Below are 27,289 nucleotides of genomic sequence, written 5' to 3'. Positions count from 1 at the left end.
CAAAAGGGGTCTTGAAGAATTGGACATGACTGAAATGACTAACCAGTAATAACAAGATGCCTTGTGGCTTTCAAGGTCTGCAATCCTATGATTCCTCTCAGAGAATGCACATACACATGAACCACTTTTTTCTCTTTCCACTTAATATATTTATGTTGTCCAGGGTCAAAGGCTTAGCAAATACAGCAAGTCTTCAAGTGAAAGCAAAGATCTCAATCAGTGAAATGAAGCAGTCTCCGCCCTTGAGGAGCTCATATTCCAAGGGGGTTTATAATAGCTTAAATGTAAGTCACCATTATGGGTTATGAAGCACTTTCCTCAATACTTTATGATGTAGATAGGATATTATTGCTCTCATCTTACAGATGAGGGAATAGACTTAAAGAGGTTATATGACTTGCCTAAGGTCACACAGCTCGTAAGTGTTTGAAGCTTAGATTCTAAACTAAGTCTTCTGATGATAAGACGGGCACTTTCTGCTCATAAGTGATATGGGATTTGATGATGGACTAAGAGGAAGGAGAGGCAAAAACAAGATTGGGAATGGGGATGGAAAGTCACCATCACTGTTCTAAGTATTTGTGGCCAGACTTTCTGTTTCAAATCATTTGTTGTTGTTCAGTCATTCAGGCATTTCTGACTATACTTGAGCTCATGGACTTTTTGTCCATGGGGATTTCTTGGTAAAGAGACTGGAATGGTTTGCCATTTCTCCTTCAGTGCATCAGCATTTTACACATGAGGAACTGAGGCAAATAGGGGTTAAGTGACTTGCCCAGGGTCACACAGCTAAGTAAGTGTCTGAGACTGAATTTGAACTCAGGTCTTCCTGACTCTAGGTCTGTTGCTCTATCTGCTATGCCACCTAGCTGCCTAGCTTCATATCCACAAAGGCTGAAGACTTGATCCAAATGGGCACATGCAAAATGGTGACCCATCACTAGACAGAGTCCATAGAAACAATTTGAATAAGGACTTATTCAGCTGAAATACAATCCTTGCACTGGGTTTTGAGCTTTCATGTTCCTCACAGCAATAATGTCACAGCTTATGATGGAACCACAGTGTGACAAGGGCACTGGATTTACAGGCAGAAAGGCTTAGTTTAAATCTTGGCTTTTCTATTTGGGCAACCACGTGGAAGTAATATAACCTCTCTGAGCCTCAGCATCCTCATCTGTAAAATGGTTATAATATTGCATTACACACCTCAGAGGGCTGTAAGGGTCAAGCCTTCTCTCCCTTGCATCATAATTATTTGTGTTCATGTCTTTTCCCTCAGTGAACTGTTAAGTTCCTTGAGATAAGGGCCTGTGCTGCTGTCTTTGTAATCTCAATGACTAGGACAATCTCACATGTTGTGGGTGCTTCAAAGACTTATTGAATTGGATAACTATGATTTACTTTTAAGTGATAAAGTACTATGTAAATGTAAGTTATTTTAATGTTGGTGATGATGATGATGGAACCAAGGGGGATGTGTGTGTGTGTGTGTGTGTGTGTGTGTGTGTGTGTGTGAGATTAGATAACCCGGGATAAATCTCGTAGTCCAGTTCAATCCAATAAGCATTTATGAAGCACCTACTATGAGTTTTGAGGAAGTGTGATACAGAGGATAGAGAGCTTATGTGGGGATACAATATGTAGACAGATAGCCACACACAAGACATTTGAGAAGGGAGGGAGCATTTAAAATCAAGGAGATCATAAGAGTCTTCCCAGAGGAAGTAGCAGATGAACTGAGCCATAAAGGAAGCTAAAGTTTCCAGTTCTTAGCACAGTGCCTGGCACACAGTAGGTGCTTAATAAACGCTTACTGACTAACTGAATATTTAAGAGGCAGAGATGAGGAAAAAGTGTATCTCTGCCATGGGATATGCTTCATGCCAAAGCAGGGAGGCTGGAGATGGTACCAACGTGGCCAATTTGGCAGTATAATAGAAGTGACAGAATAAGTACGAAACCCGGAAGGGTAGTCTGGAGTCAGGCTTTGAAGCTGGATATACATACATACATACATACATACATATATGTATACGCATGCTAAACTAAACTAAAGAGTTTGTCACTCGACAGTCATTTTGCATGAGTCCAACACCTTACTCTCACAGGTCAAAGCCTGGATTGAATGTTCATTTCTCCATACCATGAGTGTGGGTGAGGAAAAAAGTTAAATCAGTTTTTTAAAAAAAGTCATTATGCAAATGTTGCCTCTCTTTGTTTCCCCAATATTTACTTAGCCCAGTTTACATGGTAAACACCTAACTAATGCTTATTGACTAAGTGATTGACTATAATTAGAAAAGGGTGAAGAGTGTAGAGCGCATAATTGGGGCTAGCTTGGAGAAATGCTGAGCATCAAATCTCTCTCCGATGTGCGATAATTATTTCGTAAAGCTTTCCCTTTGATTCCACTGGCATCTTGAGGAAAAATAAAATCAAAACTTCTCATTAGTACCATTGATAGCACAATGCCCACCTGAAGTTGCTGTTTTTTAAAAGTACAATTAATGTTTCAATTGGTAGGCAATCACACTACTCTCTAGACTACTTTTCACCTTTCTTCCTAATGTGCATAGAGAAGGACGCAAAACATTTCTTACTTTCATTTGTTTGTCTCCATTGGCAAAATTATTTGTAATTGCAAGGGAATGTTGAAACCGGGATCCTCCAATTCCTGCATCGGCTATTAACTGGCTTACAGCCTTAATGAGCTAGAAGAGAAAGCAGAATTGAATAAAGAAGAACCAATTCCAGAAGTAGCCCCATCTTGCTTACACACATACATAGGACTCAGTGGACCTAAGCATACTCTCCCAATGGGTCCAACTATGGACATCCTTCTTTACCACTCATTCAAATGAATAGTTAGAACTCTAGTAAAGGGTTTTGATGTGCATTCATTACAATGAGACCATTGTCGTGTGGAGGGGACCCTGATTTCTAGAAGGCTCTGCCATGGGACCTTGAAATTTTGGCATATTCTACAAGCTGGAAAGATTTTGAGCTCAGGCCCAAGGAGAGACTGTGCAAAGGAGAGACTGTGCATCTATTATCCAAGATCTTCCTGCCTACCTAAGCTCATCAACAGATAATCAACAGATAAATGATCACCAGATGATAGCTTGTTTTTTTCATCCACATCAACTCATGAAGGCTGTCTATTGAGGCAAGGAGGGGATTATGATCTGCCTTGGTGGAAGGAGTACCCACCCTAAATGAAACCAGATCTTTTGAAATATTTGGAGAAGAAACATTATATATCCTGAAGCCAGATTGGAAGGAGCCCAGGATGCCTTAGAGGTTTTGAAGTTAATCGATCATTTGATCAATCAGTAAGTATTTATTAAGTTTTAAATATATGCCAAGCATTGTAATAGGTGCTGGTGATACATGTACAAAGAGTGAAACAGTCGCTACTCAGAAAGGGCTTGTGTTCTCATGGTAGCTCTGGAGATAGACCTAGGAAAAGGTAGGAAAGTGGGACATTTAGAGCTGTTTTTTCTCATGAACTACTGGCACTCCCAAGCCTGTCCTGAGCTCTTGTTTTACAGACGGAATGGAAACACTGTTTTCTCCCCATTTTCCCCAGTTGTCTACTTCCCAAGGGGAGGTATTTGGGGTATCTGTCAGGAGCATCCTGTAGAGAGATTCCGGTTGCCTCTCTCATTGATCGCCTGATGGTTACTTGTCATAGAGAGCTGATCAGTAGCTTTGGGGGCAGCTAGCCCTAAAAATTGGCAAGACTTACTTGTAAGTGGGACCTGACTATTGACTTCTGCTTGTTAAATTCAAAATTCTTCCTCATGAAGAAATAAAGGAGTGCGGAGGCCTCTGTCTGAGTTGACCGTGACCTGTGGTTACAGCATTTTAAGACTTCATAGCAGAATGATCCACAGAGGTCGGCCTGCCCTTGGAAGAATGCTGAAGGGAACTAAAAAACAAAAGACAGACTGAGGAGAGCTGACATCTCTTTCCATTCCTTCTAACTTTACAAAAAGTTCCCTAACAACCCTCCTGCTTTTGCTTTCCTTTTGTGTCTCCCACAAATTAAGAGGAGATAATTACATTTATTAGTTAGGATAATATTTTTCTTCCCCAAAGTGGGGTGACTTTACTTGTTGCCACCCTGTGCTATCATCAGTTGGCTTCATTCTAAAATATCTTAGCCCACCCTCTGAAGCCCACTACCCATTCACCCAGCATGGGTTGCACCACAGATTTTTATTTAGAAATGTTCTAGCTGACAGGGGTGGGGAACCTGTGGCCTCGAAGTGACACGTGGCCCTCTAGGTCCTCGAGTGTGGCCCTTTGACTGAATTCAAACTTCACAGAACAAATCCCCTTAATAAAAAGGATTTGTTCTGTAAGACTTGGACTCAAGTTAAAATGACACCATTAGTTACTCTTGGGGTCACTGTCCCCCATGAATCACGGGGAGTAAGTCTACAGTGGATGTTGGTCTGGGTTCTAACTTATAAAATCATAACTAAAACATTTGGCCATCACCAAGCCCTAAGGCATTGGCCCAATTACTGAGATAATGACAGGTTGACAACTCCATGTGTAAGTAACTTTGTGGGCCCCCCAAAGGGGGTTGGGAGTCTGCAGTCAATGAGGAGGTACAATAACTGTCACATATTCATTACTTGGTGACTTGAATGACGACTACATGAACACTTGGACTGCCAGAGGTAAGACACACAGCTCAGATTTGGTTGGTGCTTTAAAGTTTGCATTTTCTCATTTAAACCTGCCATCCCCATTTTAAAAATGAGGAAGTGGAGCCTCATGGAGGTTAAATGTCTTGCTCAGGGTCACATACCTAGGAGTTTTGAGTCAGAATTCAATACCAGGTCTTCTAGCATTCTATCATGATACTACCCCTTCTATATTTCCCAGGTTTCTGTTGGGCTACTTGAGGCAAGCAAAGTATGATAACCCTGCTGGAGATAAATTTGGCTATTTAGTAAATGTGTGACCTTAAAACAGTCATGCCCACATCAGACCTTTAATTTCCTTACCTGCAAAATGGGTATAAAAAAAAACTCATATTATCACTCTCGTGGGATTGTGAGGAAAATTTTGTGTCATTTTAATTTGAGCTATCGTGATTATTACTATTATTATCTGTGCTACAACTGCCTCTGGCACCAGGATTGTAGGCAGGGTATGTGGGAGCCAACTCTAATTAGCCTGCTGTTGTTCAGTTTTCAGTGAGAACGTTTATACCTCAGAAACTGGCAAATGCCACAAATCAGGGAGTGGTTTATTGTTTTGTTGATTGTCTAGACTCAAGGGAGTGATAGAGAAAATGTTAATAGGGCAGACTTGACAAAGTTATTGGCCCAATTTCGAGATCATTGTTCAAAATCTGCTCCCGCTTTCTTTTTTAAAAATTAAATTCTTCTCCCCACCATTAACAATAACCAAAATATTTTTGAACAGGTCTTCACATGTGTATCTCTACTCCTAAATGTTTAGATTTACACAATGTCATATAGGTCACAGGCATGTATTAGAGTACAGACTTCACTGGAATTGTTACCTTTGATACAAACAACCTTAATGCAGCAAAAACATGTTTCAGAGCAGTTGCCGACTGATTCACTTGTAAAAAGAGAAGGTAGGTATCAAAAATTCTTTTCATCATTGAATTCTGGCATTCAGATTGCTGGAGTTGTCTCTGGAAAAATCAACAGAAAAGTGATCATAGATAGGTCGAAAAGCTTCTAATTTTCATGTGTCTCCTCTATTACAATGTGAGCTCTCTGAGGGCAAGGAACACCTTTTTGCCTTTCGTACCCCTAGCAGTAAGCACATAGTAATACTGCTTGTTAATTGGTTAATTAAAAGACCCCAGGTGTGATAGTGTGATGCCAATCAGTGATTAAAGATCTTTCCCCGCCCTTTCAATAGGCCTCAGGTGGGGCTAAGGGTGCCTTGACTAGAGGCAGGCCTACACTCTTTACTTACTAAGCACTAAACCCAAGGCCTAAACCCTTTTACTGATTGGGCGTGAAGTTCTCCGGCCCTAAGAAAGAAGTGTATATACCCAGAAGGTAGCCATTAAGGTCAGAATTCAGCCCAAGGAGAAGTAGTAAGGACTTGGAGACAACAGAGCTAAGATACTGCAGAGTAGTGAGCTACAGAACTCCAAGAGTCGCAGAGAGATGAGAGAGAGCTGCAGAGAGAGTGCAGAGTGGAGAGTGGAGACCAGAGAGTTGCAGAGACCAGAGAACTGAGTGGGGAAAAAATGCAGGCAAGCAGACAGTTGGGATCTGGGAGTGTTTACAGGAAGGCCCTAGCAGGGGGGAAAGTTACAGGATGACTTGGTTCCTTGCTGTAATACTGTGTTATAATTTCCTTGTTGTTACATTGAGGTGGACTTACTGGTTTTGGAATACAATTACTGCTATGTCGAATTGGGGTTATCAGTCTTGGGGTTTGATCATCTGGTGTCTAAATAAATGTTATACTTCCTCTGCCTTCTACCTAGAGAATCTCTTATACTTTGTGATTCCAAACTATACAGCCATGTTCATGGTCATCTTCAAGGTCACGATACTTACTGAAACAGTTAGGTATCCTGAGTTTTAGTTATGGCTTTGCCAATCACTACCATAGATAAGTGTTGGATCTTAGTTTCTTATCTGTAAAATGAGCAGCTTGGCCACATCCTGTATACTGTAAATGAATAGTGGGGCTGCCACTGAAGAATGTTCAGGACTATTATTTCCTTTGGGCAAGAGGCTTTGGTGAAGAAAAGTGAGAGTGGGTGTATGACTAATTCCAGGAAACTTCTCCATTTCCTAGAAATGGAGATGATGAAGAGACGGTAGAGGTCATCCAGTCTAACAACTGAGGAAACTAAGTGATCTGTTCAAATTCATGTAGCTAGGGAACGGCCATCATAGGATCTGAAGCCAGCCTTATGATTCTCGGGCTGCATCTGGACCATGATGACTCCTCTGATCTTACGGTTTGTGGTAGAAAAAGAAGGGCCTGTTTTAGTAAATTGAAAAAAAAATTATAAAAGGTATTCAAATGGGTGGATTTAAGTGGATTCCCTTGGTGAATTCATGGGAAAACAGACAATAAGAACAGGAAGCCATAGATCTATTTTGGCCAAGATCTCTGTAGGGAATACTCACAGTGATGGAATCCTAGGTCCTCTGTATTGTTCCTCCTACCTCATAGAAAGTAAGCACCTCAAGGGCAGGGATTGTTTCATTTTTTATCTCAGTGAGTTATTGATAACAGGTATTCAAACAATGTCTGCTGATTGAATGAGTGGATCCAACTGATGCAAACTTTCTTCATTGCTAAATTTACCAGCTATGGTCCATACCCAGGACTTGTCTATTGTGAGCTTGACTCATACAATTCCTCTTTGTGTCTCCCTTTATTTCAGAAGGCATGGTAAGTCAGACCTTTACTCTGGCTTCTCTTAACCAAATTCTCTTTCCCAAAGGAAATAATAGGCAGCCATTTTTAACATCTGACCAGAGTAATATCCAGGTCATTATCCAACACCATTGGTCAACTTATTTCTCTTAGAGCTTAGTCATTACTTAGTAGTATTGAAATGGTCAATTCAGGGCCAGCTGTTGTCACAAAACTTCTGATGATATTTTGCTCCATGGTATTCTGTTATGGCTATGTGACATCACATGCGCAATCAACTTTCCCCTATTGCAGTCTTTTTACCCTTCCAAGGACAGTTCCCCTGTGAGACTCACCTGGTGGACACGAGTGAAGAGGCTCAGCAGATCCAGAATGGTGAGGCAAACCTCAGTGGCGGTATTGGCCTCTGTGTCTACATGGTGCACAATGTCTATTTCATTGGAATTACCTACACATAAAAAGTTGAAATGCGTGCATAAGTTATAAGGCAATCTTCATCTAGTAAAAGATATTTGTCTGAGGGGCAGATTCAAAGTGATCTAGTATCTTCCTATCATTTTTCAAACCACTCAGATTACCTCATTGGCTAACTTTACAACTCAGCATTTTCTTTGTATTCCAAATGAAGATTTAAAGAGCCAAAGTGATCTATTTCCCTCCATATTGAGTATTTGTAACTTGTCCTTAGTTTGCTATTTATTAATTCATAACCAGCCCCATATTGTCTCCACAAAATAGGAAGCACAAATTTTTATGATGGTAATAGATATTTTATGACATATAGGATATTTTCCTTCACCTTAGAAGAGCACAAAAAGTACAGACCATTACTTACCCTCTGTGGGTGAAGTAGCCTTACTTGTTACCTTAACATGTCCCCCTCTTATAGTGTAAGCTCCTTGGAGGCAGGGACTGTTTTTTTGCCTGTCATTTTATCCCTAGTACTCTGTGTGGTGCCTGGTACACAGGGCCCTGAACTGGCCCTGGTACACAGTAATTTATAAATGTTTATTGACTTGACTTAACATTTATAAGATTGTAAGCCTAGAGCTGGAAGGGCTTTAAGGATCATCTAATCTACCTCTTTCTTGCTACAGGTGAGGAATCTGGGGTCTAGGAAGGTGACTTGCCCAAGGTCACACAGCTCTTAAGTAGGGGAGGTAGAATTTGAAACCAGGTCCTTTGTCTCCAGAACCCGCTGTTTTTACTGTACCATGTTGCTATTTAACAACACACTGGGTAACATTATCTTGAACTTCCTGACTGCAGTATGTGGGTCTCTTGATATTACATGGGTTGCCACTCAAAGTCGCCATTTTTACCCCTTTCTGAGAAAGAGAGCTTTGCCTCCTTCTACAGTAGACTAGCAGCCCACAGGAACATGGTCTTAGTTAGCATTTATAATAGCCATTTGTAAAAAGTGCTTCTCATACCTCCTGACACACAGTAGGTGCTATAGAGATGCTTATCTCCCCTCTCCCCCACCCAAATACAGCACTTTAAGGTTTGCAAAGAACTTTGCAAATATCTCAATTTTTCCCCCCAACAACCTTGGAAGGTAGGTGCTATTGTTATCTTTATTTTACAGATGAGGAAACTCAGGCAGGCCGAAGTACAGTGCCTTTCTCAGGGTAAACAGATAGTAAGTGTCAGAGGTCGGATCTGAACTCAGGTCTTTCTGACTCCAGATTTAAGACTCTATTCCCTGTGCCACTCTATGTATCTATGTACTCAGTGGAGTTCCTTCCCACTGAGTGGGTTATCCAGCTTCAGCACTGGGAAAAGCTTGTAGCCCTTTTGCCCGGGGACCATACGAAGAAGGATGTATTAAATATTGGGCCTCTATGTTCACCCTCCCTCCTCCCGCCAGTCATGTTGTAATTGTCTCCTGATCTTCCAGGATATAGTCTCACTGAGAGAAAAAAACTGTTCAAGGAGTATTGCTGTAAATAGTATAATAAATTTCTTTACCTTCTCTTAATCCCAATAGCATGGCTTCTCATACAAATTGAATGAGAGCTAAGATGGGCAACAATCAGGTTTCTAATGATTCTGGCTTACTTACTGGTGATGGTGTTATCCAACATTTGTAACAGTTTGGGGTTAGAAAGTGCATTTTTGCCACGGATTATAGGTAAGGTTTGAGATCTGTGATGCTTATGCCCTTCATGACTGGAAGTGGTATGCATCCTAAAGGAGAGAAAACAGAAGTCATTTAAATAAATTATGCTAATAAGAAACAATGAATGCAAACAATTAATTTTTAAAAATACTTAAATGTCTAGAAAGGGATTAATTATGAAAGAACTAGTTATAGGATTTGTCACTATGGTCAATGAACCATGATGGAAATTTCAGTGAAAAGTTCAATTTCTAGCATAGGGGTTCTTAACCCAGGGTCCACGGTGGGGTCCACAGATGATTTCAGGGGGTCCATGAACTTGAATGGGAAAAAAAATCACATCTTTATCTTTGATAATACACAACTGAAATTTAACATTTCCTTCAATTACTAGAAAACCTTCTGAGAAGAGGTCCATCAACTTCACCCTCCTGGCAAAGTGGGTCCATGACATAAAAAAATATTCAGCACTCCTGCTCTGGAATAACATACAAACTCCTTAGCTTGGCAGTTGGAACCCTTCACAGTCTGGCTCCAGTAGATATTTCCATATTTATACTTTTCATCACTCCCTTTCCTATCCTCTTTTCTCTAGCCTAACTGTCTGGCTTGCTGTTTTCCAAACTCCACATTCCATCTCTTCACTCTATACCTTTGCAAGATTGTTCCTCATCCCTGGAATGTACTCCTTCTTCACTTCTATCCAGTAAAGTCCTTAGAACCTTCAGGGTTCAGATGTCCTACTTCCTATGGGAAACCTTTTCTGAACCTCCTCTCCCCACGCCTAGTTGTTAATTCTCTCTTTCTACTCAATTAATAATCTACATACTTATCTATCTATGTATTTTATTCCCCGGGTAACTTGTAAGCTTTTGGAGGACCAGGTCTGTTTTTGATTTATCTTTGCATTCCAGGCACTTAGAATAGTGTATTGCACATAGTAGGACTTAAGTGATTACATTGGATTGGACTGGATGTCTACTTTGCCAGAGATATTTTATTGGGGCCAAAACAGATTTTGGAAGATCTATATACAATAATAAATTATCCTCCTAAAAGCCTTCTCGTCATTAGAAATAGTGAATTGCTACCTCTGGCATTATCTGTGTTTTTGCCAGAACAGAAGTGCAGTATTTGTGTTAGCCTACTGAAGAATTCAAAAGCACAAGCTATTAGAAAAAATAGCTTGTAATTTGCTCCCTGGAGGAACTGTTCCCATATGGGTAAAGTTAACACTTTTAAGAGAAACACTTAGTTCTTGGGAAAGTTAATTTACCAAATGGTACCCATGTGACTTTAAAGACTTAATTCACCACCCACCGGTGAGTACTTTATTTCTCTGTCTTAGCCTGACTCACTACAGAACAGACTTAATTTTAATAAATAATGAAAAGAAGGCTTTGGTATAGAGTTGCCTAGGAAAAGGATCTCCCTCTTTTCTGTTGTGTGATTGAGGAATCAATTTCTCCACATGTGAAAGTCATAAATGCAGAGTTCACTTTGGTATAAATATAAACATCCTTTAATAGCCTCGAAATTTAAACCTGTTCAGACATGTTCATTTGTATTTAATAAAATTATGCAAGTTTTTGAGAGTACTTGAAAGGGAATTTTTCTCACAGAGAACACTTGAAATGTTAAGTTGCAGTGCATTTGATGTTGGAGAAGGGAAAGATGGCCACGACTTTATTACTACGCATCTGGTGCTAAAAACATTTTTTGTAAAATATTCTCCAAGAAAGGACCTGGTTAATGGCAATATTTAATCACAACAATAGCTAGTATTTATATAGCACTTTAAGGTTTACAGAGCACTTTATACATTCTACCCCATTTTATCCTTACAACAACCTTGTTGAGGTAGGTCCTGCTATTATCATTTTACAAATAAGGAAACTGAGGGAGAAAGAAGTTAAGTAACTTGCAGAGGGTTACCTACCTAGTAAGTATCTGAGGCAGGATTTGAAGTCAGGCCTTCCTTACTACAAGTCCAGCATTCTAGCCACTGCACCACCTAGCTGCCTCTACTTAAGTTATGGTTCTTTTCCCCTTGGAGATTCTTATGATGTACCATTGCATTTGAGTTCCAGAAGGGCTAATGATAGGAGGAGAGCCTGAAACACTGCAGGAGGAGTTGAAAACAGCTTCATTGTCTCTCTCTTGGCCACATTTTAAGACAACACCGCCATGCTGTTTCTATTAAAGGATAGCATGATGGCCTCTGATGCCTTAGTCAAATACCTTATGCCTCTTCCAGTTATTAAACTGAGAACAATGTTTATTTGGGAAGCAAGTGAAGAATGGCTCCTTCTTCCCAGTCTTTGTTTGTTTTACCCTTCTGCCAATATAATAGGTTTATAATTCTAAGGATGTTTACTATTGGTTCAACTGCCCATAAAAACAGCTCTGCGAGGGAAGGATGGAACACTGGATACTGGAAACAAATGACCATTCTCTTGGTCTCACGTCCAGTCTCCAAGGTTAGGCTATTTCTGAGTTAACCACAGGCATGTTGGCCTTAGGTGGTCCATATGAGGCTAGGCTTGGGAAAGATGCTTAAGATGATGGAAGATAGATGAGCTTAGACCATCTCCCAGGATCTCAGGAGCAAATGAGCTGGATTCTGAGACCCATATGGTGGACCGCAATGGGTAGATGTAACATGCTTGGTTCTAAGATATAGATGCACTTATATCTGCAAATCTCAGCAAGTATTTTGGTCTTCAAGGGGACCACAGACCTAGAGATGATGTGGGGCCAATTCAGACTTCCCAGGCAGACTTCTGCTCATTGGATTAGACACTTGGACCTACCTCAGGTTCAGACTGAACTATAGCCCCCAGAGTCAAGCATAACAGGTCCAACCTCGGCAAAATTATTATTTATTATTACTGAATGTGGATTGCATGTTTAAGGTCAAATTCTAGGGATTCCTCTGGTATAGACAAAATATGGCGCATGATTTTTTTTTTGTGTGCATGCCATAAATTCCATGGCTTTATAGATTTAGAGACAGAGAGGAATAGAGATCATCTAGTTCGAATTCTCATTTTATGGATTAAGGAACTGAGGCCCAGCGTGGTTAGGTAACTTTCCCAAGGTCACACAGTTTATAAGTGGCAGAATTAGGATCTGAATGTAAATTCTCTTCCTCTGTATTCAGTTTTTCCAACTATACTATGATTCCTACTAACATTGCTCTCTGAAACTTTCAAGAATACTGCTTTAGTTATATAAACTGGTAAACTACCAAAAGAAGGGATAAGCAAAACCAGGATGTGATATTAGCATAGGATTATTATTTTTGAGTCATATGGGATTCTAATTCAATTCAATAAGCATTTAATTTATTAAGCACACACTAACTTCTGGGCACTTTTTAATTGTGCCCTCTATTTTAGCAAATGTCGATTCAATAGTAGAGCTTGAAAAACAACTGTAATTGTTAAAATCAAAGAGGCACAGATATAATCTAATATTTTGCCATTTGTCTGGAAGGTATTTGTCTTGGTTTAGACCCATGATTCTATTGGTATGGAAAATGCCAATCTGGTAACTCTTTTCTTACTTAAGAGTTGTAGAGAATTGCCTGGGGTCCCTGGGGCTTGTGTGACTTGCTCATGGCCATATGGCTAGTAGATGTCAGAGGGAAGATTTGAACTTAGGTCTAATGGTTCCAAGATGAGCTCTTAATTTATTGATGAACAGTCCCCCATGTCACTGTGAATGGGAACACCTTGAGAGCAGGGACAGTTTTTGTCTTTCTTTGTATCTTCAGTATATAGCACAGTACCTGGGACATAGTATTTGCTTAAAGAATGATTGTTTACTATTGTTGCTATGGCCTTTCAATGGGAAGATTAGCAACTATTAGAAAGATCCAAATATTGGAACAAAGTTTGTTAATCAAGTTAAGATTCAAGAGAGTTTCCTTAAAAAGAAAACAACCACCTACTTTTAATGGAATCCAAAAGATGAATTATTTATAATCTATATTTGATCTGACACACATACATCCATATATATGTGCATGTATACGTACATACATGTGTAATAATGTACATAGGTGTATGTGTATGTATGTATTTGTTATATAAAATTTATTATTGAAATTATTTACAATCCATATTTGGCTTGACATTTATATATGTGCACAGACATGTATACATACGTGTATATGTATATGTGTATATATGTACACATAACATGTATATTTTATTATATATGATATATGTGAGATATATGGGCTGTGTTATATGTGTGTATGTAAATATGTGTAGATACATACACATATGTAAACACATATAATATATATAGGCATGTATGAATGAAGCTGGTATGACCTTACCATTGTGAGAGGAGACCTGTGGTCTGACAGGAGGAGTTAGAACCTTTGAGAGTTCCATTATTCTGGGTTGCCTGGACAAACTTAAATGCAGCAGCAATTTTCCTATAAAGAAAATATGCATGTTGATTCTATAACAATGTGTCTAGGAAATGCAGAAATATATCTAACAAAATAATAACTAGAATATTAATCTGCTAAATTTGATCGACCAACGGAAGAAATATAATCATAAGAGTCATGTTTACTGCTGGCAGTTGGAAAGTCAGGTTTGGATAAGGAGCTTGACCTGGGATTTTTCTCAGAAGAAATGGATAATAACAGACCCAAAGCATCCCTGTGATTGTTCCTCTTTGGCTGTTTATTCTGAAGTGGATATATGAAAATTGTGCCCACATGACCCCTGTTATGTGACATTAATTCAGCCAATACGTTAGTGCCTTCAGGTTCTCATTATTCTTGCCTGGATGATTGAAATAGGCTTTTCCCTCCAAGGCAATCAGGGTTAAGTGACTTACCCAGGGTCACACAGCTAGTAAGTGTCCGAGAACAGATTTGAACCCAGGTCGTCCCTTTTCCAGGGTCAGTGCTCTAACCACTGTTCCACCTAGCTGCCCCCAAATAGACTCTTAATTAGGCTTTTGCTTCAAGTTTCTCCCCTCCCTCTCCAATCTTTACATAGCTAACAAATTGATATTGGCAAAGCCCACGTCTGCCTTGCTCAGGCACTCCAAAGATTTCCTATCATCTTTGGGATCAAATATAAACTCTTCTGATTGGTGTTCAGAGGCTTTCACAACGATGCTCCACCCTACCTTTCCAGGTGCTTTGCTTCACATACGCTAGGATTTGTTCAAACCTCCCTTCTGTTCCTCACACTAGACTTTCCATTTTCTATCTTTGCACAGTTTGTCTCCCGTGCCTGAACAGCATTCTTTCCCTCCCTTTGTCTCATAAAACCCCTAATTTCCCTCGACGCTCACCTCAAAGGCCACATCCCACTTGACGGCTTTTTTGAATCCCCCAAATGCTGTTACTGTTTCCCTTACAAAATCACCCGGTATTTATTTTTGATTACCATGTATGTATTTTGTACATATTTCTATGGATACATGTGGTTTCCCCAATGGGTTCCTTAGGAGGCTCACACACTTTCATTTTTGTCTTTCTATTTCTAGTATCTAGCATAATGCCTGCCACAAAGCAGGTACTTAATAAATTGTTTATTTATTAATCGATTGATCAAATTCTTTCAGGAATATGTAACCTATATTACTGAGGGAATATCTTCCTTTACTGTTCTTAAATATCTTGTATACAGAAAAGGCCCCTTCACATTGCCTGCCTAAATCAAAGGCTGCACAGCAATACTGATTTAAAGCCTGAAAAAAAAATCTAAGCTTGCATTCTGCTCCTTACCACAGGCATATTTTAGGATATCTGTTCTAGGTAATTGCTAGTCATGGCCCTGGTGGCCCCAGTGCTGCGATTCAAAGTGAAATGAACCAGGATTGTGGCTATGTGGGTGGAGAGGAGAATATGTGTCAAGGATTAATCTGATACATTAAGTTATTATTTTATATATGTCCTATAACAGTAGTAGTTCAAAAAATGTTACCTTATTATATTACGTTTGCCCAGGTATCTGAAATTTTGAAGACAAACACTGAAAGGGAAAAAAAGATGTTAAATTCTGATTATTAGCACCATTTTCAGGGAGCAAACCACTTACACTCAGAATATTCATAGTGTTAGGGATCGGCCTAGGCCTGTGTTTTCAGTGATATGGTGAATTCCCAGGTGAAGAAACTATCAGTGAAGGCGTCAGTATTTCTCAGCAACTTACAGGCTTAGAGGGTTATCTAGAAGAACTGAAGAGGTAAATGACTTTTCCAGGGTCACCTGGTCAGTATATGTCAGAGACAGAACTTCAAGTCTTTCTGAAGCTAGTTCTCTATCTGTGATCTCATGTAGCTTCTGAAGATATTCTTCAGAAGAAAAAAAATCCTTTTAATCTTGTTTGACAATTCTGTTTTGATAGTAAATAGAATGCCTGACCTGGGAAGAGGAAATGCTGGGATCAATTCTGCCTCTGATGCTTGCTAACTGTGTAACCCCTCTGACCTCCAAGTTTTCCCAACCTACTATCCTATGAACCATAAGTGGGTCATAGTCTTTCTAAATCTCATTTTCTTCATCTATAAACTGGAGAAAGGGATACATGTAGTATCTATGTCTTAGGTTGTTATGAGGAGCAGTTAACATAATAGATGTAAAGTGCTTTGTATATATTAAAATGTCAACTGTTATAATTCATAGGGTCGCAGGATGCTGAAAACAGAAGTCAGAAAATATCTTGTCTAATTTCCTCATTAGTAGGTGAGGAGGCTGAAGGTCAGAGAGGTCACGAACTGTTAAGTGGCATAACTGAGACTTGAAGCCAGGACTGTGCATGAAATACCAGTTCATGCAAGATGATTGTTAGATTTTCAGTCTGAGTGTTTATACTTTGGAAATAGGCAAATGCTACAAATTAGGGCTTAATCTATTGTTCTCTTGATTATACTTAAGAAAGTGACAGAGAAAATGTTAATAAATCATATTAGACTTAAAAGTATGTCATGCATTTTCAGAGAGTCAGTTGTTAAACATTTGACAGCACGTTACTGCTTGAGCCTAAGTCACAATTCCAACTAGAGCATTCTTTCTGCTATATGATATTGCTTTCCACCCCCTAGGCCCCATTCAATGCACTAGGTAGGTGCTTATGACAGCTGGAGAGAGAAAATCATAAAGAATAAACAAACAAATAAAGAAATAAATATATACACACATACATATAGTTAAGTTATAGGACTTACTCCAATATGCTGAAAAAATCAGATATTTCTGAAATGGGTGCCCTTTGCCAGTAGGAAATCAAAGTCTCTGGAAGCATATATAAAATAGTTTGGGGTTATTTGGAATCCAGTAGTTTTTCTTGTACCTCAAAGTTGTTTTAAAGAGATTTCTTTACCTTCTGAAATGGTCTTCATTATGTGAAGAAAACACATAAGGAGACTCCTAGTTTCTGCTTGATCAAGCTTGTCATATCTCAGCGTCAGTCCTATCAGAGACAGCGGCCTTACAATCTATTGAATCAAGGACACAGTAGTTACTGAACAAGATCAGATGCTTTCAGGATCAATCATGACAATGGTGCAAGGACTTTTTGGGGTGGGGTGTGGGGAGCTCGTACCTTTTCACAGTTGTCAGTTTTCTCACTGCTTTTCTCGTTGGTACTCGGATTGGAGTCAAGACTGGCAAGTGAAGCTCTGGAGTCACCATGGTTTACTGTAGAAATAGCTATTGATGAAAAAGCTGCAAACAAAGCCACAGCACACATACTAAAATGGGATGTATGGGTACAGAAAGTGAAATTAAGATGAGAACTCACAAAGAGATTTAGTATTATAGTGACACCTAGAGACATAACTAGGGCAGGGTGATAGGAGCTATGTCCTGAGGCAATAAAATTTAGGTGGTGCTGACAGAACTTGTACTCTTTCAATGAGTAAAAATAATTGATCTTAGTAACTCAGTACTGATAACAATTTTTCAAGATAAGAAGATATTGGATTTTATACTTTTTTCCTTCCACAAAATGAAATTCTCTTAAAAAGTTGATTTGAAGGCCTCCATTCTGCTTCTTGCTACCCATATATTTGATGACATCTGCTCTAGGTACTGGAATTGCTAATTAATGGGGGAATTGGTGGCTTCCATGCTCTGATATGTCAACATGTAAAATTGCTGGATTCAATGTGAAGTAAAAGTGGCCTGAACTGGAATGGTGTGGATGTTAAGTGGCGCAGAGAATGCTTGTGTGTATGAATAAATATGTATATATATGCATATATGCCCACATATATATGGAGAGATTGAAAGAGACAGAGAAAGAGAGAGATACACATAGAGACAAAAATTTACAGGCAGGGACTGTAAAGACAGAGAGACAGGGAGATAAACAGATACAGACAAAGATACAGACAAACATAGAGAGATAGACAAAGACAGAGAGACAGGGAGAGACACGGAAAGAGAAACGCGAAGAGACAGAGAGAGACACACAGAAAGAAATAGAGATAGAGAGGCAGAGAAACAGAGATAGACACAAAGACACAGAGACAGACATATAGAGACAGAGAAAGAGAGAGACAGAGTGAGACAGAGAGGCAGAGAAACAGAGACAGATATATAGACAAAGAGAATGAAATACAGAGAAACAGAGGCAGAGAAAGATGGAGACACCAAGAGAGACAGAGACAGAAAGATACAGAAACTAAGAATAAGAGACAGAGGGGTAGGGGGAGGGAGGGAGAAAATTTGGCAACTGACTTCACTTGTGAAGGGATGAGGGTGAAGAATGACAATAAAATTGTGAAACTTTCTAGGTGGGACAGTGGTGCCCTTGACAGTAGTAGGAAAGTCCAGCAGATGGGTGTGTTTTTGAAGAAAAACAATTAATTCTGTTTCAGACATGTTGCATTTGAGGTGTCTATGAAATATTCAGTTTGGAAGGTCCAATAGGCAGTTAGTGATGCTAGATTGGAGCTCAGCAGAGAGGCAAGGGATGAATACATCCATCTTGAGTGTTCTACATAAATACTGAATTCTTGGGGCCAATGAGATCATCCCATGAGAGAATACAGGGGAAAAAGAGAAGAGGGCACAGGACAGAGTCTTGGGGCATCACCATCATCTATGTATAGGACACAAATTGGTCAGGCAAGTCGGAGAACCAGGAGAAGATGCCCAACAGAGTCAGATGCTACAGAGGAATAGAGAGGGATGAGGTTTGAGAAAAGGCTGTCAAATTTTACAATTAAAAGATCTTTGGTGTCTTTTAAGAGACTGGATTGAGTTGAATGATGAGATTATTACCTAGATGCAGAGGTTTTAGAAGAGACAAATAGAGGAGCAATTGAAAGCACTGAATGTTATTGCTGGATTCCCTGCCCCCCAGTATTCAGCTGCAGAGAAGAAAAGTATAGGCTGGTAGCTATAGGAATGGTAGGATCTAGTGAGAATTTCTTATTTTAAGGATGGAGAGAGTGGGGTGTGTTTGCTGATAGCAGGGAATGAACCAGTAGATAGAGATTGGAGAGAGGGGGGGGGGGAGAGAGAGTAGAAGAGAAGATAGTTGTTGCGATCTGCTGGAGTATATAATAAAAATTCATGAAGACTCTTTTTGAGAAGTTTTTTACTTATGATACGCCTTGAGAACATCAAATGAAAAGTGGCCTTTCCAAAATAGCTGTCAAAATTGTGTTTTGAAGCTGGAAGACTATTCTAATTCTCCAAAGTAAGCAGTGACAGACTTTAGCTCAGAATGGAATGATGAATGTTGGTGAGCAAGGGACCTGAGAGGTCATGTAGCCCTTGGATTATGAGCTACAGCATCACAGAGTCAGAACTGAAGGGTGGTTAAAAGCCATATAATCTAACTCCATTATTTACATTGAAGAAACTGAGACCCAGAGAGATAAAATACCACCCATGCAGATGACTCCCAAAAATTAAGTTAAAACAAGAAGAAAATGCAATGAGAAGTCACAAGATCTTATCCAGATATGTAACTATCCAACCAAGCAACAAATCACCACAAATTTATGGAACAGTTATTTTGTGCTGGGCAATATACCAAGCATTTGGGACACAAAGAAAAGGGAATAACAATCCCTGTAATCAAGAAGCTTCCTTCTTAAAGAGGAAGACATATTTTAAAAGTGCGCTGAATGATCAGAGTGAGTTTCTAATATTTCCTGAGCCTTTGGAAAGGATGAAATATACATAAACACTTTTCATGGAGACTAGTCATGGAAGGCTTTTCTACAGGGCAAAGCAGAAGCCACTGGCAGGTGGTGGTGGTGGTGTATAAAGAATGACAATGGTGTTAAGTACAAAACTGAACAATATTCAGTTAGGCTATTACCTAGGAGCCTACAGGCAGGGCTTATATTCTATGGAAAAGATTTTCTCTTTCTCTTTTCCTGTGTAAACTTATGGCCCAGACTCACAGAAATGAACTGGCAAAAATACAATGATGTGATGAGATGTAGATGAGGTTGGTGAACATGAATTCTCATCAGTTCCCAAGTACCTGCTATGGAGTTAAGAACATCTTTAGAAAATGACGTATCCACAGAATTAGCGTGCTTCATAGCTGACTGGCTCTGAAATCCTCCATTGGTGCTCAAGTCATCCCTGGATCCCTGCATTTTGAAAGAAACAACCTGGCTCATTGTAATGAGAGAAACGATTATTAATAACCAATGATTTGGGGACATCCAGAATTCTCCCTTTTTCTATAATCCTCATTTCAAAGTTCAGTATCTTGAAGGAAATTATCGATAATGAGATTAAATTAACTCTCCTCAGTCTTGGTCAGAGCCCACCCAACCTTCTACTGAGGTTTGGGGATAAATTCTTTGAACACATTGCTCAATGCTGTAACTTAGAATTAAATGACATAATGAAAGTTCATTAGAATAGGTCCAGCCCCTCATCATAATATTTATTCTCTCATTAATTGTTAACCAATCAGACTTGAGTACCACCCTCAGGAACACTCCTCTTCCAAGGGCATATAAACTGTGAGCCAGCTGCCATGATTGTCTTTAGCATTCAAGAGTGCCATTGACCTCTTTTTTTTTTAAATGCTGGCATTACCAGTAAAATAACTAATTACCCCAAAATTATGTCTCTCAAACTTTTTAAACATGACAGCCCAATTTACAATGATAAAGTGTTAAACTCATATGCAGATTCTTTATTAAACTTTTTTTTATTCTATCATATTAGATTAGCTCTTTTATCCCTTTCCAGTCAACTGATCAGATAATAGTGTAATATACCTTTGTCTGGACAGCCCTAGTGATGTGAGGATCTTTCTAATCATGAAAACTTGAATAATGTTACTGCTACTAGTTCAGAGTGAAATGCCACTTGGAAGCTCCTGTATTCTTGGTTTTAGGTATCAAATGAATGTAAACATGCTAGAGTGGATTCCAGAAGGTACCAATTTATATGACAGTCTATGATTCCACAGATTGCACTTCCTAAGACAGACAGTCTTCTTTGGTTATTGTGGCCAAAACACTTACTACCCCATGGCTAAGCCAAAGGATGTGCTTCTCTAAGCTTAGCTGGACTGATTGTTGGATAGCAAGCCCATAGTTAGTCACTGCATTCATCTTGGAAGCCTTTCCATCTTACAAGAAGCTGACAGAGCTTATGGTCCACTGTCATAACACTCAAAAATTCAGGGTCACTTTCCATACCATGACGAGGCATTGTTAGTAGGACTTAGTGGTGTGTCAATTGATAGATGTTGAGAATCCAGAAAGTACTGAAGCTGGGCTGTTAGGAGACTATCTTAGGGGAAGATAATGGAGCACTGGTTAATTTGGTTGGCCATGTTGGTTGGAACAGATAGTTCCCTCTACTGTTCTCTCAGGCTGGGGTAGAGGAAGTTTGAATGGAGTATGGTAGAGTGATAAAGGGGTAGGGGTGAGGATTGCAACAAGGGAGTTTAGGAGAACATGGTATGAGGTTAGCAGGCTACCTGGGAATGTTATTATTAATGCAATTCTTTTGTGAGGTAGGGAGGTGGCAGGGTCCAGACTTATACTTTTCGTTAGTGTAGCAGAGAACTCCTGGTAAGGAAACTCACTTCACTCAGAACAGATCGGTGTACTGAAAAGTTAAGTGACTCGTCAAGGGTCATACAACTTGTATGTGCCCAAAGAAGGACTTGAACCCATCTTTTTGTGCCTCTGTCCATCATGCCATGCTGCTTCTCTATGGTAGGGAATATTATTATGATTCTGATTATTAGCAGGGAACAAGAGAAAATGGAGACAGCGCTGAAGGGGTGCTTAAGATATATCAATTGATTGCAGCAAACATTTTAAAGACGTAACTCTGATATAGATGCTTTAAAATAACTCGGTTGAAATGATGGGCCATTTCTGCTTTATTCCTAGGGTCACAGACTTCAGAATTGGACGTGACTTAGAGGTCAAACTATTTAACCCTTTCAATTCACAGATGAGAAAACCACTTGCAGAGAGGAAGAAACTCACCCAAAGTCACAAAACAGGAATTTGCTTTTGACTACAAATTTCTTGCTTTTCCCACTACATAATATCCTTTAAGGGGAAAAGGAGATGATCATTAAAAGAAAGATTAAAATAAAGTTTTCAAGCATTTCATAAAGTTACCTGATTAGATGTATTGACTGTAAAAGGAAACAGATCCTTCAGGTAAATCCTTGGCATATTGTCAAGCAGCATTCCATAGAGAGGCATATATAAAGTGGCTATTTGGGCCTGCTTATCCTGGAGAGAAATGTAATGACAACAAAAAGAGATCCTTTAAAAGCAATAAAATTTTAGGTTTTATTGTCACTGAATGTAATTAGGAGTTTCAAGGAGTTCGGAGGAGGGAGCAATCACTTACTGGTTCCCTGTATCGATCATCAAATGAATGTTTAGCCATTATATTTTTAAGAACGGCTAATGCTAAGTGTCTGATATCTTGGTCTTCCTGCAGTGCAAAGCCGACCTCTCGGAGCAAAATTCCAATTAAGAAGTGTTTGCGGCAAAATTCATTGGTGACAGTATATTCAGGCATATCTTGGTCGGGAAAGATAAAAATCTCATTTTAATACTGCAAACTGAGAATGTTAAATTCCGATATTAAAGAATGTATTTAACATAAAATACTGACATGCCTAAGGGATCTCATAAATATTGTACTAGACAGCACCAGCATATAATTTATTAGGAGCGACATATGTGTGATAATTATTTCAGGCTACCTGGATGCTATTTAATGTAGCAAGGAAGATAACATGGTTTCCAAAAGTACTTAACATTTTCAAATAATTCGCCATCTATTTATGGTAATATGGCCTTTATATAGGGGTCTCCTAGTTTGGGAAACTGAGGCAGAAAATTTCTAGATTAGGTAAATTGCCCAAAATCATAGTGAATAACAGGCAGGGAGGGCCAAAAATAAAACAAGGCCTTCTAACTCCCATCCCAGGATCCTACAAATCATTTACCTAACACACTTTAAAATAGTTCCTAATTTTGTTTCTATCAAAATAACCTCATAAGATCCAGCTAGACTCCATTTTGCATGAAAATTTATGATAGAAACTAAGCTACTAATCCATCAAAGGATATTTGCTATATAAGGAACACAGAATCACATATTTAGAGTTGGAAGAGACCATAGAGGCCATTTTACAGATGAGGAAAGTGAGGCAACTTGGATGACTTGCCCATTGACACACAGCTAAGTGTCTGAGACAGGATTTGAACACAGGTCTTCCTGACTCTAAGCCCAGCACTCTAGACTGTGCATCATCTAGCTATTTAATAGGCTTGAGATATATCAAAGAATTAAAAGAAATGTGAATACTGCTTTTTTTTTGTTTTGTTTTTTGACAGGGCAATTGGGGTTAAGTGACTTGCCCAAGGTCATACAGCTAGTACGTGTGTCAAGTGTCTGAGGCCAGATTTGAACTCAGGTCTTTCTGATTCCAGGGCCAGAGTCACCTAGCTGCCCCTATGTGTATACTGCTTTATGCATATAGATGTACTTAGTTACAGAATTTTGTTTATTAGTCAGTCTAAGAAAATTCCAGATGCCTTAAAAAGTTTAAAAGTGTCAAGGGATTTTGGTTTACTGAATAAACAGGAGAAGGTGAGCTCAGGGAGGCCTTAGAATGTGAATAGGTGAAAGTAAAAATTCAATAGACCTTTAGGATCATTTGAATTATATACATAATATGAAACAGCTGGATATACGTCAACATCAGAATGTGAACAGTTGGGCAGACATGACTAAACATTTTTTCTTTTTAAAGTAGCCATGTGCTATTCTCAGGGACCATATTCTGATGACAGTTATAAAGATAAATACATGAGTATCTCATAATATAAACCCATAAACATTTACCTGATGCATGTAGCTCCTGAGTTGATTCTGAAGGTGTCAAAGGGTCTTGAATGAATATAAGTTAAAAAGGTCAGCTGTTTGCACAAATAGACATTTTCTTTGCAGTAGTAATCAAATAATAGATCTTTTCTATGATGGATATATTGGTTGTTCCTACTGGTAACTGATAAACAAGTAAAATTATGACAAGGTCTACTACCTAAAGGTCTCAGTTTGATAACACATTTTCTGGAAAAAAAATTGACCATGTTTCCATTTCAGGATTTCAATAGAAAAGTACAAGTCGAAAATTTTCAAAAACAAAATTCCATTCTTTATCTTTTATTGAGTATTAATTTTTCTATACTGAACTTTGCTTTCCTAAAAGACAGATTCTCTTCTATCTGCTGCTCCTACAATGAAGAATATATAGGCAAAATTTCTAACCTCTTTTTAGATCAAGGATCAAGTAATTGATTCTATTAGTGAACAATTGATAAGAATGGGTTATTAAATCACTGAAATTATCAGACCCAAAGTAGTTGACCCGGAAAGAATTGATGAAAAACATGAAATATTTGATAATTTACCCTTGGGTTTCATTTTATTCAGCTAGGTGCAATGTTTCTGGATAATCTTTGGCCTACATAGAAGCTGAGACAAAATGGGTAAAATCACATGCATTTTCAGAAACTGACAAAAATAGGTAGTGTATTATTACCTGGAATGTTGGCTGAACGTATGGGGAGACACAAAGGAATAAAATGTTCATGATAGCATACTTCTTGAAGAAAATCAAATTTGTACTGGCTTAGCGTCTGAAATGGAACCAAAGTCAGTCATTCAATACTAAAATAGTTGAAAACATCATATGGTGATAATTTCCCCTCTACACTGAAAAGATGGTCATCCAGAACTATCTGTTTTGTGAGGATGTTGTGTTTTGGATAATTAAAAGTTTAGCTATCTCCAAAGTCTTCAAATTCTCTCTCTCTCTCTCTCTCTCACCCTTACCCTTTTTTTTTTTTGAGAAGCCCAACTTAATATGTAGATAGCTGGCCTTGGATCTAGGAACACCTAGGTTTATGTCCTATCTCTAACACATACTAGCTGTATGACCCTGGGCAAGAAACTGAACTTCTTAGTGCTCTAGGAAACTCCTTAGTTTTTTGCAGAGAAAGTGCCAACTTTCACCAGTAGAGGGAATTTCCTCACCTGGTAGTTCCTGACATCATTGAAATCACAGGTTCAGGCCCTATTCCCATCCATACCATTTAAGGTTTTATGTATCTTAGTGAAAAGAGACCTCCAGGATTTGGAGTGAAGCAGATCTTATTTCAACCTCAAGGTCTACTTCTTTCTTTCTGTGCTACCTTGGGCAGGTGAGTTGCCCTCTCTGGATCTCTGTTTCCTCATTTATAAAGTGAGGGACTTGGACTAGGCCATCTTTAAATTCCCTTCTAGTTCCATCATGTGTTTCTGTGAGTAAGATAGAAGCATATTGTAGTTAAAGGTAAATGGAAGAGCAAACACTGGGAGATGATTGGTCACTTAGAGGACATTTCTCTGTCTCTAGCTATGCCATGAATTGTGGCCAAGTTAAAGCTTGCTTCTCTGTATCATTCTCTTTGCAACATGTAGAAGCATGGGGCAAGTGGCATTTTCCTGCAATATGTCAATTTATTCACTAACGGTTCTGTGCTGGTGCCTCATACACTGGTATGCAAAGGGGGTGGGGTGGGACTTTGACTCTCCTGGGCTGTACCCATTGAGCACAAGCTCTGGAAGGTCTCAGCTGCTAAACTTGTGAAGGTTCCCAATGCTGGTCCAATGCCAGCCTGTGCGTTGTCTGAAAGTTCTGAAAGACTCATTGCTATGGGGTTGGCCAAGAAGTGATGAATTATGGAGTTTGCAGCAATCCTTGGAGCTTTCTGCTAAGGTGTGGAGGCTTTGCAGTCTACACTGGCAGAGGGTATGGCCACATGTGGAATTCTAATAAAATGAAGTATGTAAACTTTCAGAAGATGACCCTCCAGAAGATCATTACATAGGACAGCTTTGACACAAGTGCTTTTCCTTGGTTTAGGACATTATGTTATACCATTATATTGTACCATACTATACTATGCGATATATATTATATTATGATATTAAACTGGCAGTTTCTTGAACTAATAAAACCACAAGGCATATCCAACATAAATTTAAAATATTTTCTACTTGATAAAAGACAAAGGATTGAAAACTGATCAGATAACACGCCACATCTTAGATTTAGAGCTGGGAAGGATTGGGGAGATCTTTTAGTGTAATTGCTTTGGAGGAGGAAATTCCAAGGCCCAGAAAAGTCAAGTGACTTATTTGCCCAAGGTCACACAGGGAATAAGGAGCAAAGCTGGTATTTGAAGTCAGGTTCTTTGATTCCAAATCTAGCCTTCTTTCTGTTGGACCAGGGAGATTTTGAATCCAACTGATTTTGCAGAAATTTACAATTAATAAATGTGAAAAAACACAAACTAATACAATAATAATAAAAAATCAATAAAGGAGTTAGGTATAGACATAGTCAATGGTGCTTTTAAACCAAATGCCAGAAACACTCCAATAGGACTGCATGAATAGAATCAGAAAATTATAGAATTGTAGATTCTTAGAAGGAACTTTAGAGATATTCATTAATTAGGGTCTTATTTATATTCGCCTTGTCCACATAGATCATTTGTTTATTTGGCTTGTGTTTTATGTCTTTCATTATATGCATTAGTAAATAATATTTAATTTCAACAAATATTTTAAAAATTTCATTTGTAGCAAACATAGGCTCGCTGAATAGTTTTCTTTGTTTTTTTTTTTTTTTTTTTTTTGCTGAATATTCTCTATACTTGTAAACCCCATGTAGGATTTTTACTAAAGTTCATCCTCTGTAATTGAATAACAAATGAGGAGTTTAATTGATTATCATATTCATTGTTTTATGTTGCAAACATTTGCTCCATGCTGTAGACATCAACAGTTTACAAGCACTGAGTGTGGTATCCTGGGAAAAGCATTGATTTAAAGCGAGGGAAATGGGGTTTACTTTGAATCTTGGCTCAACTATTTATTACCTGTGTGACCTTGGGTAAGTGATGTTCCTTCTCTGGGCCTCAACCTCCTTGTCTGTAAAATGTGGGTTTGGATTAGATGATCTCTATAAAGTTCTTTCAGCTCAAAATCTACCAAGTCAAGATAAAATACAGAATTCAGACTTGCATTGGTTCTTTTCTTTTTTTATGTATTTAATTTATTTTCAGTTTTCAACATCCATTTTCATAAGTTTTGCATCATTTATTTTCAAAATGAGTTTTGATTAATCTCAAATACAAGATCTAGAGTGAGGCTGGCACATTAGATACCATCTGGTCTAACACTCTCATTTTACTGAT

The 27,289-nt window shown here is 38.7% G+C and overlaps 1 protein-coding gene across 3 annotated transcripts in view; it reads right to left on the bottom strand.

Moving 5' to 3' along the window:
• Window positions 1–27,289, bottom strand: part of DOCK10 (dedicator of cytokinesis 10) — a gene marked incomplete at its 3' end in the record, with an annotated part of 192,013 nt that overhangs the window by 10,066 nt on the left and 154,658 nt on the right. For 2 of the 3 annotated variants that reach the window (XM_036755279.1, XM_036755281.1), the window contains 15 exon segments: window positions 2,604–2,714; window positions 3,752–3,934; window positions 5,549–5,686; window positions 7,743–7,855; window positions 9,473–9,597; window positions 13,878–13,979; window positions 15,493–15,540; window positions 16,736–16,802; window positions 16,891–17,005; window positions 17,113–17,234; window positions 20,017–20,128; window positions 22,139–22,255; window positions 22,377–22,552; window positions 23,886–23,930; window positions 24,586–24,682. In XM_036755279.1, the coding sequence (XP_036611174.1) occupies window positions 2,604–2,714; window positions 3,752–3,934; window positions 5,549–5,686; window positions 7,743–7,855; window positions 9,473–9,597; window positions 13,878–13,979; window positions 15,493–15,540; window positions 16,736–16,802; window positions 16,891–17,005; window positions 17,113–17,234; window positions 20,017–20,128; window positions 22,139–22,255; window positions 22,377–22,552; window positions 23,886–23,930; window positions 24,586–24,682 (1,671 nt within the window). 3 annotated transcript variants of the gene reach the window in all.

The sequence above is a fragment of the Trichosurus vulpecula genome, chromosome 4 (assembly GCF_011100635.1).
Source record: "Trichosurus vulpecula isolate mTriVul1 chromosome 4, mTriVul1.pri, whole genome shotgun sequence".
NCBI lineage: Eukaryota > Metazoa > Chordata > Mammalia > Diprotodontia > Phalangeridae > Trichosurus > Trichosurus vulpecula.
This window is presented reverse-complemented; position numbering and strand designations above follow the sequence as displayed.